The sequence below is a fragment of the Neopelma chrysocephalum genome, unplaced genomic scaffold (genome assembly GCF_003984885.1).
Source record: "Neopelma chrysocephalum unplaced genomic scaffold, ASM398488v2 Primary Assembly neopelma1_98, whole genome shotgun sequence".
Classification (NCBI taxonomy): domain Eukaryota; kingdom Metazoa; phylum Chordata; class Aves; order Passeriformes; family Pipridae; genus Neopelma; species Neopelma chrysocephalum.
The window spans coordinates 4,655,909-4,674,679 of record NW_020897761.1 but is presented as its reverse complement, the minus strand read 5'-3'; the positions used below and the strand labels follow the sequence as shown (position 1 = coordinate 4,674,679).

The 18,771-nt window shown below is 46.5% G+C and overlaps 1 protein-coding gene across 2 annotated transcripts in view; it reads left to right on the top strand.

Moving 5' to 3' along the window:
- ATF6 (activating transcription factor 6) overlaps nt 1-17,293 on the top strand; it is a 76,156-nt gene extending 58,863 nt beyond the window's left edge. For both annotated transcript variants that reach the window (XM_027694640.1, XM_027694639.1), the window contains exons 15-16: nt 451-535; nt 16,316-17,293. In XM_027694640.1, coding sequence (XP_027550441.1) covers nt 451-535; nt 16,316-16,524 — 294 coding nt within the window. In that variant the 3' untranslated portion in view covers nt 16,525-17,293. The remainder of the gene's footprint in view (nt 1-450; nt 536-16,315) is intronic.
- Nucleotides 17,294-18,771: the final 1,478 nt, after the last annotated feature.

Sequence of the window (18,771 nt, the reverse complement as noted above, 5' to 3'; positions counted from 1 at the left end):
ACACCTCTGACCAGTGAGTCCTACTGCACGATGCACGTGGTGCAGAGCTTGACAGAGACAGCAAGATGACTTAGAGTAAACGGTGCTGCAAATGAAACTCCAATTCAGCAAGGTCCTCTAACCACATGTTTAAATATTGTTGAAGTCAAGTTAAACTACTTTAATCATATATACATAAGTACTCAGTTGAATGAGGGCTTAATAGTAGTTTCCATCTCTTTCAACATGATCAAGGCTTTTTCATATTCCGCTGCATGCGATAGGGATTTCTTCTTGGTTACACAGCATGAGCAATTGCTGTGACTTTTGGAAGACTTCCACAACGATATGAATTTTCTGAGCTGTTGTAAATAGTTCTATGTGGTATGCCTGTAACATAGAATGGAAAGGAATTTTCCCAGCTCTGTACTTTCAGAGTAGATTTAACACATCTTTTCCGCTGTTTTCCAGGACCACCTGTTATTGCCAGCCACCACACATAATAAGACCAGAAGGCCAAAGATGTCTATAGTGTTGCCAGCTGTAAACATCAATGGTAAGTCCAAAACATGAAAGAGAACGATAAGAGAACAATTTCAAAGAGATGTGCCTGGAGTGTGCATGGAAAGCAAACTTAGACCAAATGCCTGTCATTATAACTTTGCAAAAGAAGTCAAACAGGTCATTACTGGGCCTTAGTTGCCAGGGTCCCCTTTGAATCTGGAGTACTGGCAAATCACCAGTGCCTGGTCACCCAGACTGTATATAGGACTTGGCCAGTGGTTCTGCAGTGTCTCATTCTGGCTCCTTCAAGAACAGAGGGGGTGCCATCCAGTCTTGCTGATTTGTACACAGCTGGTTAAGGGTTACATGAACACGATTTAACTTCTCTGGCTTGGTGGCTACAGAGATCCCGTTGACCGTGGAGACTGTCCTCATCTTCTCATTTGTGTTCCTCCTACGCCTGCTTAGCAGGGCAAATTCCTTGGCCTTGCTAGTTTGTTAGGATGCTGACTGCCTTCCATCGGCTTCCTCAGCTGTTTACCACTCTGTTATACAACACTCAGTGTGAGTGGGACCTCTCAGCACTGCATGGTCAGGATTAATAATCATCATGTTACAGTGCTGCAGGACAGCAGGGAAAACAGCTTTGCAGTGGGGCACAGGCTTATTAGTGCACAGAAATGTTCTTGATCCACATTTCAGTCCCACATGAGAGACAGGACATGGCCTTTGCAAATATATCGTTAATTCCTATGGTGAGGAACTGCCAATTTAAGACATGTTTGGGGCACGGGGTCATTGTCACAGTCATCAAATGCATTGTGAACCCTGTAACAGTATAAACTTTACTTTCTCAGTAACTCTGCACATAATGCTTTTTTAAAACGTCTGTGTTTTACAGTACATGTGAATCGTAAACCCAAATGTTGTTGTTAAATTGGAGCATGCCGAAAACATTATCTGATGATGCGAATTTCCATAAACTAAGGGAAAAAAAATGAGTTCAGACTTTCAACATTTTGATAATTACACTTTCCCATACAGTACTGTCGAGTGTGATAATCTGTACAGCTGTCTTAGGGGAATTTTTATTAGACGTATCAGAATTATTTTTGGCATTTATCTGCCTGAAACTCCCTTCTTATGTCTATTACAAAAATCCTTCTCTGGCTGAGCTGAATTATCACGTGCAAATGGGTACTTTATCACTCGAAGTACAAATGCTATTTCTAAATAGCATTTCTAAATTTCTAATGCATTTCTAAAGTATTTCTTCTTAACAATTTACTGAGTCTTGTTTTACTTGAAATAATTTTTCAGTTGTTGGAGTAAATATAATTTGGAAAATGTGCATCAGAATCCAGTGACAAGTCTTATCCTTCATTTATTATTTTGTTATTATGAAACATTGTGAAATATATTTTCTTGAGTTCTTCGGGATTTTTCTTTGGAACATCAGCATAATCCAGGAAATAAAAAATGTCCAGGGATTTGGGCAGAGATGTCAAAACAGATGAGACACAAGGATAGCATTAAGTAAACAATGGTGTCAAACACTGATTCCTCTGTGACACCCAGCCAGGTATTAGGAACAAAACTGTAAGATACACAAGAAACAGTTGGTAACTTGGCTTGATTTTCATTTGACTATTGGTAGATAACCTGAAGGAAACTATTTCCTAGAATGTTCTTGTCTGGAGAAGAACCCGTTTGTCTCCTTTGAGAATATTGTTTCTCCACCCTGTTCTCCCTCTGTAGGGACAGAGCATGTCCTGAACAAGCATCTGGAAGTTAGCTGTCAACAAGGCTTTCCTCCCAGCTGTCTTAAGGTCTTTTGAACCCACCTTAATTCTTTGTGCACCTGCAGAGAGTTGGCTGATGGAAAACCATGAGTCTCCTTGGGAGAAATTGGCAAAACGTTCACTGAAAGAACTTGTCCCCTCCTGCCTTTTCTTGTGCCTCAGCCAGATCTCTGTGCAAGAAGGGAAACCTTTTCTACTACCACTTCCTTGCCCTTCCTTTTTGCTGCCACAGCCCTGGCAGAGGAGATGACAGGAATGCAAGTAAAAGGGTCTTTTTTGTGAAACTTTTTCAGAACTTCATGACTTACTTTCTTCTGCAGGGTCTTTTTCTGTGTGCTAAAGTTTACCCATGGAACTGTTTCCAAACATGAAACAGTTGACAGTGCAGTTGAGAAGCAACCCTTTGAATTACTTGGACAGTCTTTTCCCATCAGGATGGATTCTTTTCTGATTACACTTTGATTGCTCTAGTACTTTCTGAGCTCCACTAGAGACTCTGCCTTTAGCTGACTTGAGCCATTCTCACCGCTGGCTGCTGGGACAGAGAACAGGTACAGACAAAGATTAGAAAGTAGAATGAGTTGTCAGCTGCTGTCCTTCATGGCTCTGTATGGAAGTTCATGACATGGTTCTGCAAGACTGGTCTGGCAGTTTTCACCAGTGTACAAAGCAGTCAAGTTTACAGTCTGAAGAGGTTTCCTGTGAGGGAAGAGTTGGGGTAAGTCCGACCACTGGCAGTCTTTGTGCTGTGCAGGTAGTGGCAAATCTTTGTAGTAGACATGTGCATGCACATGTGTGCAGTCAGTAAGATGGAAGTTGAGGAGAACGATATTGTACAAGGCAATAATGGTACATGATTAAATTTCAGGATAAAAACTTGATTTAAAGTATTCAGTTGCTGTATGTTGGAAAAGAGTAAAAATGGCCATTACTTGTAGTTTTCTGCCACATGCTTCTTCTCCCAGTCAGCCTGAACTGCCCATGCCCCTCTGCCAGCCTGAGAATAAGCTAGACAGATCCTCACTGAGGGCATCTGTGCAGGTGCACAGAAATATATTTGAATATTTAAATATGTTTAGTGTGTTAACATATGTTAAATATGTTTAATGTAATTTTTTTTTTAAGTATAGGAACTTGTTGCATGTTAGTACGTGTTAATCCTCTCCCTCATACTCCCTGTTCCTTCCTCCCGCCCTGTTCATAGCCCCTTTCCAAGCTTGCTGGGCCATCCCCCAGTTCACAGTCAATACTTGCTGTCAGCTCCTCCATTTCTGCCTCCCTAGATGCTCTTGCAACCCTTTACCCTTCTCCCATTTCCCTGCTGGCTGCTGTCCCATGGCACAGCTCTGCCCTTGGCCCCTGCAGCCAGACATGCCCAATTCTGACCTGCCTCTGCCCAACATCAGAGCCCCAGCATTTGTGGACACATGTAGTACTTGCAGAAAATCTGCCTGATGGTACCTAAGGACCTTCCTGTTGGTAAGCCTGGAGGAAAAAAAAGCAGAACTGTGGAGTCCTAATCCCACTCTACATGGTTTTGGAGGCACCATTGGTCTGCCTTTTGGAGAAGTTATTCCAAGAAGAAATATCTTGCAGTTTCTCATGGGAATGAAAACCAACTGCAATTTACAGTTAAACTCCAGCTTTTGTTTTCAAGCAAGTTGTGTTTGTTATGCTGGATTGCAACTATTATTTTAGAAATCTAACTATGCACTAGAGACCATTTAAGTCTCCAGTAGGTTTCATTCCTAAATTTGCTTTTATTGTAATTCAGAATCTTGTTGGCTCATTACACCAATACCAAACTGACATATAGGCGGTGCCTTTCTTGAAGTTTTAAGTGAAACCATCTGCCATTAGCCTTCTATTTATTTAACTGCTGTAAAAAATGCGGTGGGTTATGACATCGATCTTTGGGTCCAAATAATCTATAGAGTACAGCATAACTAAGCCACTCTTCCTACCCCAAGCATAAGCCTTTTTTCCCCTGCAGAATGCCTGCAGCTTTGCAGCACCGCACACCCCACACTCCTCTCTGTGTCACAGAGAAGTGAGAACATAGGCACAGCCATTCAGTGTTGGAGATTCCATTCAACGTTTGGCCCAACATTGAACGCGTTTCCCCCTAGGATTAGGTGAGGTGCTCTCACAGCTTGCTCTTCCTCTTGGTAGGAGCAGCTGTAAATGTCTGTGGACATTACAGGAGTACTGGTGGCCCTAGCAGCAGCAGAAAGACCATAAAGGCCTTTTTTCTTCTTAGGATCGCTGTGCAAAACAGTTCCCCGAGCAGGAAAGTCCTTCCATCCTTTGCTCTCTCTAAATTGAGGGTTGGTGTCTGCACTCTCAGCCAAACAAAAGTGAGAGAACTGATGAGAAAGCCCCTGGTGCAATCTGAGGCTCATTTTCTTGGGATTGGCAACCATGACAGAGAGAGTTTAGAATTTTTTACAAATATTCTGGATAGGTCCTCAGTCTGATGTAACCCAGTGGGGCTTGTCTTCAATCTGCCTTAGCTGTTTGTGTGCCTGACCTTCTATCACTTGTAGGTTTCTGGGTTCTTAAGGAGCCCTGTTCTTTTAAAGGTTACATTTCGTCGTGAAACACAACATCCAAATAATCTTCTAAAGGCAGAAGTAGAATGGGATAGTTAGTTTTGCAAAGTCCATGTACTCTGTTGTGTTGGCCAACTTCTGATTGTGACCACTTCCCTCGGCTTCCCTTGTTAGCATCCATCATCCTACTTATGTAAAAGACTTCAAATGTGCTCTGAAATAACACACGTTCTAATTAAAAAGGTGAATTGGTAAGTGGTAAGGCTTTTTGATCAAAACTGGAGTGATTTCTGACATCAAGCTGCACGATTATTTGCATGTGGCTACAAAGAATGTTCTTTCAACTGACAGCCATGCACAAGCAACTCACAGATGTCCAAGGCTGGTAGCAAACTGTCTGTGAAAAATCCATAAGGCAAACAGAACCCACACGGGCTGAGAAGGAAAATAAAAACTAAAGCTCTTTGGGAAGTGACAATGTTCTGTAAGTTCCCATGTCTTGGGGTTGAATAAATAAAGTCTTCAGCTTCCTCTGCCTTTCAGGGTCAAGCAAACAAAGGATGCCATTTCCGTTTTTCAGAGCAAGAGGCAGAATTCCCAGTCAGTCATTGAGGAAGGTCTAAAACAATACATATCACTGACTGAACAGCAGCTGACTTCCCTCAAGGCTACTGCTTGATGTTTTGGGTAGCCTTCTCTCTCACTTTGAATAGCCTCAGAGTGGTTTCCAGGAGGGTAATGGCCCCACCTGTCTCTAACTGTTGTTGGTTCATTCTTCTTGTGCTTGAAAGCCAAGTCTTAGTGCCTGTGGCTCCCTCTCAAGCTGCTCTCCTTGTCCCCAGACTGAGAAGCTCATGCCACTCTAGCAGGCACAGAGGACACATCTCTTGTGTACAAAAGCATGATCCATAGAGATACTGCCCTCATTGTTTCTGCTTTTCGGATTTAGCAGAAAATGCTGAGAACTCAGCACAGTCCTACAGGCTAGAGTGCATGAGCAGAAAGCTCTGGACACTGTGTATGTGGAGTTACAGCCTGTCTGTGAGATGAAAGAATGGTGGCTGCTAAGGTTTTGTAGGAAAATCACTGATAGTCCTTCAAAGCAGCAAGTTCTCTGAACTAGGATGTAGGAAAATACATCTGAGAATGTCTCCAATGCTGTAAGACCTTTTGAAATGTTTTGAAACTGCCACTCTTCTGCTTCTTGTGCTGCCAGCTGAGGAATAAAAGTGAATTGGTGAAGTCTGACCAGGGAAAAATCAGGGCCATGCTTAGCTCTTGGTTAGACATCACTGCAACCACCAGTCACTGAGCCTGGACTGAGAAAGAGGGAGAATCTTCTGTGTCCTGTATGCAGCCATGGACAAGCAACATGTCAGGTTACTGTGGTTCTCCTGTTATTAGGATGAATTGCTAATGTCACAGATGTATTTCTGCTCTCATGCTCATGTAAAGCTGTGCTGCAGAGGTCAGGATTGAGAGGATGGCAGAACATATTTTATTGAGGAATTTTAACGAGAGATTTAAGTCATCTTGTAAGATGCTGCTATTCTTACTTCTGTTCTCTTTTAAAAGTGATGTAAAACTGCAGTTTGTCAAAACAGAATACTCCCTCAAACTTTCCTACATTTCTTTGAACATCAGAATTGATCATTGCCTAGACTGAACCTTAAATAGAAGTTTTCAACAGCATTTGTTGTCTTTGAGAGACTACTCTCCTCAGCCATTGTCTGTTAATATATGTTGTCTTTGACAGGAAGGAGAAGATTAAATTATTCAAAAAAGTATGAAAGAAATAATTCAAGAATCTGTGCACAAAAGTAATGGAATCTGTGTCACTTGAGTTCATGTTTATTTAGTTAGACAGGAAACGATCAAGAAATGAAATCATAAAGGCTTATTCCCTAATGACTTTTCATAACGAGCTGTTTACCTAAATTGCTAAATGAGTAATCTATTTTTATGCATTCAAAATAACAGGAAGGTTATTTCAGAGGATCTTCACTGTCTTTTTGCCCCTTAGTTAATATGAGAAAGAATATCTCATGGGTTTTGATAGAGCAGGCCAAGCCCCAGTGTGACTGGTCTTCCCTGTATAGTTAGGATAACTGCTGCAGATGGCATTTCCTTGGGAATGCACTGTAGAGAAGGGGGTAGAGAATTAGTCATAAATTAATTGGGCTTCATGCTTAGTATTTCCAGTGCCAGTGTTGAGCTCTTACACCAGATTGGTTTTTCCATATAAATGACGCACTTCTATAAAATTCACAAAGTATCATTAAAAAGAAACCCATGATGTAGGCTGGCAGTACTGGTGCCAGTATGGAGTTGCAGAAGGAGCCGAGTTGGTTTGAACTGAGCGTGAACTGTCTTGCTGCAGAGACCCTGTCTCCTGGGTGTTCGTTATCCCTGGATGCTGATGCTCCTGTGGAGATATGCTCTCCCACCAGGCTTCAGAGAGCACTGTGCTGAGAGCTGTGCAGCATATCCTAATTCTAGCCTCGAGCCCAGCCAGTCTGCCTTAATGTATTTTCAAACGTTGTAAATTCAAGATTATGTAATTCCTCTTAATGTGAAGTTACAGGTGGCAAACACAGTTTTATGTTTGTGATACATAGAACCAACTCTGGTAGCTCGCTATTTCTGCAGTGGTCTGAAACATAATTATCCACAATGAGTTCACCCTGTAAAACCATGAAAAGCTGCAACAGAGCTGGGAGAGGAGGTTCACATTTATGAGTTCTGTCTTGAGAACATCACTGGAGTAAACCTAGAGATTAGTGGAAGCACAGCAGTCCCAGACGGTCTGTTTCAGTGTTTGGGTTGCAGTCTCTAAGGAGATTGCTGCCAGTCGGGCCAGGAGGATTTTGCCTGCTCCTCATATTCCGGGTCTGTCCTCCATGCTGCAGCTTCCCTCGCATCTTCATGCAGTCCTCCTTACCTCTGGCACTTCCTGACATGCTTCCTGGGTGTCCTCTGGGCTTGGAAAGTATTTGAAAAATGCATCCTGAGCATCTGAAGAACATTTTTGGTCATTGACCACTTCACTGTAAATCGTCTACCTCCATCCTGTCTTACTCTGTAGTAGCTCCAGAGGAAGAGACTGTGGCACAAGTGACTTCTGGGTGAACGTGGGTGAAGAAATGACTGTCAGCCCAAGCTGCCCCTCACTGTGGGAAAGGAGGCACCTCTGTTTCAGAGCAGGACTTGTACATTAAAGCTGTAAACCTCCTGTTGCTGTAGCTGGGAGACAGAAGTCTTTGAAAGGGACGTCTCCCTTTATTAGCGTCCTGCGTTCAGACAGGCACTGCAGCAGTTTTATAATTAACTGGCAAATGCATTGAATCAGAGAAGCTCATGTGGAGGAAAGTGCTCACCCCACACAGACAAAAGCTTCACAGAGATGGTGTTAAAAATACTCTTCTGCAAGCAAGAGCTGATTGCAGTATCTAAATAAGTGAGGTAACTTTATGTATCCAAGTGAGACAGGTGGAAAATTCAGCTCACTCTCTGGACACCGTCCAAACTAGAAAGGCATTTTAACTGTAAGTGAATACAGGCTCTTACCAACCTTCACTCTCAAATCAGTGAGACACATTAACACCAGGATACAAGTGATATTGGGTGATAGAGAAGGTCCATGTCAGTGAAAATGTGATACTGCCTCTTGAAAACAAAAATTAAGTCCAATAGTTAAATTAAATTTATCAGTAAGTGCCTACAACTTGAAATGGTGAAGTACATGCTACAGTTCAAAGGTAAGGGCTAAGTAAGAATAGGAAAACCTATTAAAAGAAAAACAATTGGGGTAAAATGCTGGCAAATGTTATGAAGATTGATTAAAGATTAAAAGCTCACTGCAAAAATCTTTGAAAGGACCCTAAAAATACAAAGGGCTTAAGTAACACGTTAAAGTCAATTCATAGAAGTAAGAAGATATCTTTTAAACAATAGACATTGTAGCCAAATGAGGAAATAGGAAAAAAAGAGGATGATTTCTGGCAGACTAAATGTCAAACCATAAGAAGTCAAGCCAGAAAAAGATACTAAGAAACAGCATGCCTGAGGCATAAAAAAATAATAAAAACATTTTTCAGAGGGAGCCTGCCAGGGAATCTCTAGGGCCTGTGGAGGACGAAGGTGTAAAAGAACACTTAAAGTGGAAGTCAGCACTGCTGAAGGGAGGAGCAAAAAGTTCTTGTGCTGGTGTTAACCACTGAGGCAATATAAATATCAGGGGAACTGCAGGTGACAAAAACGGCAAACTTTTAAAAAATGGCTTCAGGAACTGAAGCAGAATCTGTGAGAGTTGAGTGTGTCCTGGTACATACAAGAGATTGGGACAAGAGCACAGCTCCTGCAGAGGAAGTCCTCCTCAGTGCTGGGGAGATGCCACGGCTCCCAGTACCTCCCTGCTGCACTCAGGGGGAGAAGCCCCCTTGTCATGGGACAAGCCCTCCAGCCCTAGTTCTTGAAAGAAGCCTTTACTGGAATGCCTTTCTCCTGTGTGCAGTTTTTTGTGTTTTAAGTGGGTATGTCTGGGTTTGCAGGCAGTGTGGGAAGTTTGTTTATTCTTTTTGTGCCTCCCAAGCAGGCATGGGATGGTTCTGACTAAGCATTGCTCTTTCTCCAGCCTCTCTCCTTCACTCCCAAGAGTTTTCTGTGCAGCAAAACTCCTTTGACCCTTGTCTTTCTTTTCTCTTCTGGCTTTTTCCTCTTGTCATTAGCATTGCCACAGCTGGTTAGATTTAAAATATAGTCATCCTGCAGCAATGATACCCAGCCAACAACACATATATTGCACAGCCAGAGCTGTCAAAAATGTCTTAGTTTTTCCAAGAAATACTCTGTCTGAGGGAGATTTAGAGTAAGTGCCTTTGAGGGTCAACACTGGTGATCCTGATCTTCTCTTCCTGAGATGACCATCAGCTCCCTCTGCAAAAGAAGAGCAATCACACAAGGTACACACTGGGTCACCTCCTCTGTAGCTCATGTTCTTTCTCTTAGAGGGAAATGACTGCAGCAGGAAAGAAGTTTGGAAGGGGAGGTGGGCAATCAGGTGGGAAATGGTTCCTGAGAAGAGCCAGCTTTCCTTCCCTCTCCCTGAGACCTCCCACTCTGGACCAGGTACTGCAAAGCACCATCTGACACAGATTGGCCACTGACTGCATTGCGCAGAGGGGCTGACCTTTTCCAAAAATCACAGACTGGTGTAAGCTAAGGGCATGTGATGTTCCTCAGCCACAGCCAGTGCTGATCTCTCCTCTGTCCCATTATTTTCTTAGGAGGCCACAGAGAGCTTGTTTCTTCCAGTTTTCTTGCTTGCCTCTCGTGCCTGTATATACCTCCCTTGGATGTCCCCTGGCATCCAGCAGCTTAGACATGGAGAAAGACCCTGTCTCCTTGCTGTCAGCTCGTGGCTTCTCCAGGTGACTTTGATTCTGTGGATCCAGTATTTCAGACCATGGCCCCTGTTCCTATACACATACAGACCCTGCAGCGTGGCTCACAGTCTGAGAGGTGGTCAGAGACCTGGAGACCTGAAATGCCCAAGATCTCCCTTAGCCTCTGTCAGGGACTGAGGACAGCTGAGTCCGCAGAGGTGAGATCATTGCAACTGCTTTGTTTAGAAATAGTTCCAATTGGGAATTTGCTTTTAAAAAGAGAAGTTATTTGGGTCACAATATAACTTTCTCCCTTGCCTCAGACAATCCTGTCTAACAAGCAAATCTGTAAATGTTTTAGGAATCCTGCTGCGTTGTTGCAGTGAGCGTATTTTTAGTCCGTAATGCTGCTTCATTTATATACTTATTTGGTAGTGTATATCAACCCTTCAGATGGAAACATTGTCCAGATGTGCTGGGTAGGACAGTCAGGGCTGCTCAGCAGAGATGAGATGGAAGATTGCAGAAGTGACAGTGCAGAGAAAGCCCCCTGAGTTATGTTTGGGGACAGCTGCAGCCCTTCAACAGGCCAGCACCAGAGCTGCCACTGCAGCTGGTGTCCTTGTCTTATGAACCCTATACTGCCCTAAACATGAGCTCTCTTTTGGGCCAGGGCAGTATAAATTGTGTAATTTAGTGCTAAATCATTCTTTCAACCAGACTTTAGCATCATCAGCTCAGCCCAGCTAGCACAAGGCACCAGGTACTGGAGCATATCTGGTGGCTCTTTGAAAGCTGCCTTGGTTCCTGCTGGTGTGATGGAGAGGGCTCCAAGTGTAAATTAGCATTGACACAGACTACCTTTGGAATCTGGTGTGGCAAAGCAAACTTTCCCATTAGAAGGAAGAGTGGAAAGTGTAAAAGGTGTGGGTAGCTGTTCAAGAAAGATTTTAAGAGAGTTGATGGGTGTTTACCATCTCATGCAGAGGTGATTCCCTGGCACCTATTTTGACATCAAGTAAACTGGTTCCATGGATAGCAAATTCACTGTATGCTATTGTCCATGAGGAGGGGATGCTTCTCTAGCCTTAGTGACAAAGACAGGTAGTTAAAGATGAGGCAAGTGATTTCCCTTCCTGTATCTTGCCAGAAGAAGTGAGGACGTGTAGTCCAGATCTATGTGGTTGACAGTACCTTCAGTGTGTATTCAGTGAGCACAGTAGATACAGAGCTAGGCAGGTTCTGACCTTTTTTACAAGTCATCGACTAGGAAACCACCCAGTAGGTATCTACTGCAAAAGCAATAGGGGCCTTAGAAAAGAGTGAGGATTGGGGTCATCAGGCCCTGAATATTGGTCCCACAGAATATTTTTTTGTAATCCACTGAGGCACTGCCCAGAGTAAGGTAAAATTCATAGTTGTTCTGGTAGAATAAGGCTCTATAAATGTACCTAAAGCGTGAGTGTGCCTTCAGAAAGCTGTAAAGCTTTTCCGTGGTGTTTGGTTACAGCTTGAAACACTCCAGCAAGCTCAGGTGGCCTTTCAGGGGAGCTCTGTTTCAGCTGCTGTGCAAACTGCAGTTTCAAAATGAGCATTTTCCTGCAGCTAAGCTTTCTTGGGAAGGTGTATGTAAGTGGGAAAGGGTAAATTACCAGAATTACATCTTCTGTCCTATGACTGTGTCCATAGGGCCAAACAGCCCAATGATATGTGTAAAGTTGAAGTCTAGAGAGGAAGTTGACATCACCATTTGTTCTGGCTTAGTGCATTACCTGCCTTTCAAGCCCTCTGCCTGTCTTTTGCCTTTCTCTAAGACAGCATTTCTTGTAGAAGTAGATGCCTGATATCACAGACATTTAAACAGTCAACTGATGGATACATGTCAGTGCTACTGAGGGAAGAAAGGGGACTTTGATTCTAAGGCCTTTCTAATAAGACAGTTTTGAAAATTTAATGCTTCAAATATGAAGACAATCTTCCATCATCTTCAGTAATTTATAACAGTAGTTAATACCCTCAGCCTTATTTTTTGGTTTTGGTTTGGACCGCAGACTTCAGCTTTCATCTGTGGGATCTTACAACATGGGTTTTTATAAGGGGAGTTGCCCTAGACCCTGGGGAGCAGCACTGGGAATTAGGTTTCTGTTCCCTAGACCAAGCTCGTGCTGGGAGTTTGGTACAGCCCGTGAGAGCCAGTGAGGCTCTTTGGGAAGGTGCAGTCAGAACAGCAACGCTTGGCACAACTACCTTTGCTGTTAATTTGAAATAGTAAATCATCTGAAGCATGGCTTTTAAACCTGTTAACAAATAATTAACTGCAATGCGGTCTCTTGGCCCAGCAAGGATAGCTTCTTAAGCCTGAGGCTGTACCGTGTGAGAAAGTGTATGTTCTGAACTTCAAAGAGGAGCAATAAATCTATTTATAAATCCAGACACCTCTACAGGAGATCCGTTCCTGTGTTTTCACTTACGTAATCCCACAAAACATCAGTCATACGTAATTCAATACAATAAACTTTAGAAATCACTCAGTGTCAGCGTTGCTCTGGGCTATTAGGCAGCCCTGTGTAATGCACACTGGCAGTGCTGACCTTCCAGCCAGCAAAGAGCAGCAGGCAGCAGCCTGGGGCTGTCAGTCCTGCTTCACAGACACCCCTGTGCCCCCCCGGGAGGTGTGATGGGGGCGTGCTCAGGCAGGGCAGGACACTGATCTGAGCACTGGTTGTGCATGCTGACCCCTGCAGAGATGAGCCACACGCGGCTAGTGAGCTCAGCACCCAGCATGGACACTGGAAAACCCACCTTCTGCTCCACTGGTGTCTCCCAGATGTTGGTACTGCTGGATGGGCCCATGGGAGGGGAAGGAAAGAAAGCCTGACCAGGCTTTTTTAAAACATCTGACAGAGGAATGACCAAGAAAAATTGTTGTCCTATTCTGTGATATTGCCCTCTTGCTCACAAGGGGTTAGAACAGCACAGCTCCAGACTTGAGCAGGCACCTGCACTCCCAGAAAGGCAGGATCAGAGACATCAGGAGCAACTTCAAGTATCTGTGCAGAGCAAGGGTTAGGTACCCCGTATCTCGATGGGCAGGCAGTCATCCAGCCTTTCCTTAGAAACTGCCAGTCACGGAGATCCTCTGGTCTCCCAGGGTACTTTCATCCAGGGCTTGTGTTTTGTTATCATCAGAAACTCGGTCAAAGTTAAACCTGTTTCTCTTGAGTGGGGCTGATAGTTTCTAGTCCTGTCATGCTGTTGGCTTATGCACAGTGATGCTCTGCAGTCCTCAAGCTTTTTCTGCAGGGCTTCTGCCCAGCCCCATTTTTACTCATATTTTCCAGTTCTCTTGAGCATTGTACTTCCCTCTGGCCATGGTTGAAATGCATTCTGAAGATTTTGGACAGCTTCTCTCTTTTATCAAAACTGCAGTCTCATCCAATCCAGCCACTCCAAGATGGTTGAAATCTCTCCAGTTTAGCATCTTCCAGAAATCTTATAAGTGTGTTCTCTGTTCCTCATCCAGATCATGAAACAGTTTAATGGCATCGAACTCAGGACAGAGCCATGTGGAATCATTTTTTGCAATGACATTGAGCTAGTCTTCCCAAACATGAGATTGTGCTGCATTCAGGTCACGTTTGCCTGTTGTTTTGCTGAGACCATCACAGATCATGGATGTTTACAGAGCATCAGCCCCTCCACCCTCTGGACTGGGGTGGGCCAGGCAGGGCTCTCCCATGGAGGCCAGGCATCCCCAGGCACGATTTCCAGACCACTCCTTGAAACACAGCTGGTCCAGGCGCCCAGCAGCAGCATCAAGTAACTGCTGTTTCTGCAGAACATCCCACCTCCTCTTCTAAGTCAGTTTGGAGCTAATGGTAATGAGAAAGGCTGCTGGAAATGCCTGTAGTGGGAATTGAGCCATTCCTGCTACTGCCCTCATCCCTGCGAGATTAAATCCTTTGCAGAGGCTCCCTGCAGCAGCTCATCATCAACAATACCTTCACCCCAAAAAGGGAAAGAATCAGATGCTTTCTTTAAACCTGCCTGTAACTCCTGGGCTAATTCACAGGCCCAGGGCAGGATTTAGGCACTTTGTGAATGTCTGAGTTGGGGGAGTGTGTCCCCTCCATGCCTGCTGGCCAGAGAGGCTCGTCATGAGCATGATTATTCCCAACTGTGGTAGCCTAAGAAGACACAGCACCTCTTGCCACGGGGGCAGCAGGACTATGGCTTACTTAATCGTGGTACAGGTAGTCACAAGGGAGCCTGTGTCAGTGCTGGGAGAAGCGGGATCCCAGCTATCTGGAATGGGCTGAGCTGGTTCCCGTGCTCCCCTCTGCCACCCACGCAGCACAGCTCCCTCTCTTGCATGGGCTGATCCTGGTGTTGCTGTTCTCCTCTGCCTTGTGCAATGCCCAGGAACCTAATGATAGCCTGCTGTGCTGGCTGCTGTGGGCAGACACAGGAAACTCTTCCAAGGGGTTTTCCTGGTCTTGGCTGCTGTCCCATCCCACCTCACCCACTCGTGGCTTTGGAGCACTGTTTCTCACATAGCTGGGGTCCCTGGGGTCCTATTGACTGCAGCATGAGAGCTGAGGAACTGTGTCTCTAGGGGAGCCCATCTGTTCCCATTTGCTGTCTCCAGGCTCTTTGCTTCCCCTCATGCCCCTCTGTTCCCCTCAGCCCCCTGTCCTGAGCAGCACCACCAACCCCCTCCGCTCTCTGGTGCTGAGCCTGTTGGGTGGGAACTGAGAGCACATCCCTTTGGGTGTGCTGAGAGAAGGGGTGACCTGGAGGGATGGCTCTTCTGTGAGGGGACCAGCTGGGGGCACAGCACCTGAAGTCATAGCAGGGCTTTATCAGCAGCACAGCATACAGGAGGGAGGAGGAGCTTGTCATGGTTTTTGGGTCAGTGGCACAGAGACATGCACAGCTGCTCCTTTCTTCGGTGTCTCAGTGGCACATACAGAGCATTTTCCATTTCATTTCTTGCAGGTGGGAGCTTTGATTTCCCTTACAGTCTCTCAGCCCCCTTAGCAGGGGCTTGCTCCTGCTTTTCATTACTATACCAGACATACTTGATCTAATGGCTTCTACAGGTGGCGTGGGGTACAAGAGGGTCCGGCCATGGTTGTCAGCTGTCATCCAAAGTCAGAGTTAATCCAGGAAAACAGTAAAAATTAGTAATGTATATTGCATTCCTCCAATCCATACGCTTTCCATTAGATGATCTTCCATCCTCCTTAGCACAGGAGGAAAACCCTGCCAATGGCAGTCTTCTGACTCTGAAAGGCAAGGACTAGTCGTGCCTGGAAAGCCAAACTTGCATTCCTGGGCACACTGTCTATGCAGGGAGTAGTCTCCCACCTTTAAATCCAGGCAGCAGATGCTGGCCATGTGCACAGCCTCTGCCTGTAAGCCCAGGAGCTTCTGCAGCAGCAGATGTGCCGGGCCTGGGGCCACACTGGGGTGATGCAGCCAGGGTCCCTTGTGCTGGTCTGGGTCTCCCTGTGTCCGGAGGTCTCTCAGGGTAGTGGCCTTGCCCACTGTCACCACATCGCCCAAGAACTACAACCAGGTCAGGACAGTAACGAGGCACAGTTAATTCTTTTGAGAGATCACATTTTAGCTTTTTTAAATTAATAATCTGATGAAGAAATTCCTCTAGATCCTCAGTGTCAAGAGGGTTACACAAAGTGAAACATTCAGCTTTCTTAAATAAACCTTATCTTCAATCACCCCCACACTCTAGTGGCTCAAGAACAACAGTTCTGTAATAAATGTTGTACAGCGCAAACTCCACCGGTAATTATGTGCAGATGAAGGAGGGGAAAATAAAAGACATATTAGTTTCTAAGTGTGGCTGCACATGCTTAAGTGTGGCCTGGGCCTTTGAGGTGTCACAAGCAGGCTGGGGCCACATTGTGTGAGATGGAGCTCCATGTGTGGAGCTGTATAAAGGAAGGGAGTTCCCCCCCTCCAGCTCCTGCTCCAGACGAAAAAAAAGGTCCAGAAAGCTCTGCTTTTGGTGCTGTTGGGTCATTAGCTTGCAGGGCTAACTCTCACCTTATTTTTATCCTTACTTTTGCAGAGAATGTCATCAATGGGCAGGACTATGAGGTGATGATGCAAATTGACTGTGAAGTGATGGACACCAGGATCCTCCACATCAAAAGTTCATCTGTCCCTCCGTACCTCCGAGAGCAGCGCAGAAATCACACCGACACCTTCTACAGCTCATCCCCCTCCGTCCCAGAGATGCCCCATGCCCTGAGGGCCATTGTCAAGTCCCCGCAGTAGCTCCTGGTTTAGCGCACGGCCAGTGCATCCGACATGCAGCAGGTCCTGCCACCAGACTGAGCCCTTCCCTGGCAGGGCCCTGGGGCTCCTGGCACATCAGCACAGCAGGGGCAGTCCCCCTGAGCCCGTTCCTGTGCCTGACCCTACCCAACCACCACATCCTGTCCAGGGATTATGCAGCTCAGCCCTGGGGGCCCTGTGCAGCAATGCCTGGTGCCAGAGGTGTGGGTGAGGCACCGCTGCAGTCCTGGGGTCGGCATCAGCAGCTGCTGCTCAGGGCTGGCGTGGGGGGGACACAGGCCATCCCTGCTACTTATGCATTGTTCAAAACTGTGGGTTGTTTTTAATTTTTGTCCCTGTTAGGCTGCCTCCTGAGGTGGGGTGCTGAACCCTGATGTCCTGCCCAGAGACATCACAGCAGACACCCATGCCTGAGATCAGGGAGAGTCCCTGCAGTGCGCGATGGGCAGCAGCAGGAAGCAGCGTCCAGCTCCCAGCTGCAGGTGCAGGGATTGCTGCAGCCCTACACCCCATGCTGGCCCAGCCCTGGCCCTGCACCCCATGAGCATCCCTCTTCTTCCAGAATGGCTGTGCTGGGCCTGACCAGACAGCCCCACTCCACATCAACCTCCACAGCTGCCCAAATGCCTGCCTGTGCAGCCTCCCTCACTGGGGAGCCCTGGGATGCTTCCCAGGGTAGCAGTAGTGCTGTGGGGCAGCCCAGCCACTGCCACCCAGGAGGGTGATGGGACCCTACACTTACAACTAAAGCACCCCAAGCAGAAGCACTTACAAGTAGAGCACCACAGCCCACACTGACACGGCAGTGCACACCCCCCACACCTCCCCAAGTCCGTGTGCTCTCCTGCACACTGCTGCTGTCTTCCCCAGCCCACGTGGCTGCTTGGCAAAAGGCTGGGGCTTGGCCCAGGGGAGGTGATTTAATGCAGCAGATGCATTTGCAAAGTTTTTGGTTTCTTGGGTTTGGTTTCTTTTTCCTGTTTTTTGTTTGGGTTGTTTTTTGTGTGTGCTATTTAATACTTTTCACTGCTAACAACAGCCTGTGGAGCAGCACTGGCCCCACTGGGGCTGAAGGGCTGCTTCAGTTCAGAGGGACACAGTCACAGCACCTTCCTCCTGAAACCACACACACCCCCCTCTGCCTTGCCAGCACTGACAGCCACCCACCAGGCACTGGGGGGTTGTGCTGTTTGCCCCAAACATGGAGCTGCAGCCAACTGCTGCTGCTCCAAAACCAGTGTGGAGCTCTGTTCAGTCTGTTCCAGGCCAGAGCTGGGCCGAGGGGCTGGGCACCGAGGTGCTCAGCCGGGATGAGACGCCAGCAGAGCATCGGCCTTGCATAATGACTTCAGCATGTTACAGCGTTTTTCTTCCCCTTTACAGTTCACACAGAAGATGATGGGCTTCAGTTTGCCATCCAGCTGCCTTTCCTTCATGGTCTGAGCACTGACTGGCTGGTATGGGGTTTTTAACTATGAATATTATTATTTGTGTGTGTGTGTGTGTGTGTGGCTGTTAGGAAATAAAAGCTGATCCAGCAGCAAGACAAACAGCTCCAGGGGCAGTGAGAAGGAGGATGAGGAGCAATACACCCCTGTGAAGTATGTGCCTTGCAACACCATGGAAAATCTTTGCCCTTTGCCACGTACTCGGCGCAAGCTGCGCAGGCCCCCCATCCTCTCGGCGCTCGCGCGGCTGGGAAGCAGCCGGGCTCGGCAAGGGGTTTGGCTGCACTCCTTGCACCAGTTCATTTTCCTGGCCCCGGCCCCACCTGACTGTGGGCCAGCTCACACAATATTCAAAAATAAAAACCCCGGCGGTGCCCCAGCCAGAGGCACACGGCTCCCCTGCAGTCCCAGGAAGGGATGGCCAATTGCTGGGGGGGCATTTACTGGGTTGGCACAGCCCAGCACATTGGGAAGGGCTGCTGGTAGAGGCTGGGGGCTCAGGACTGCTACAGCACTGCATCCTCAGTCAGCACCATGGGCTCCAGCGGTGGAGAGCATCTCTCATCCTGTGTAGTTCTGTTCTCTGTGTCCCTGGCACTGAAGGCAATAAAATCCTTCTTTTATTTATTATTAATATTCGTTGTCATTGTGCTTATTAATGCTGTTTTCCTTAGGCAAATGACTAGAAGGCCTGTGCTGTGTCTGCTGCCTCTTGGGCTGCAGCGTGACTCTGCTCAGCACAGCATTGGCACTGCCCATGGCACGTGCACCCAGACCC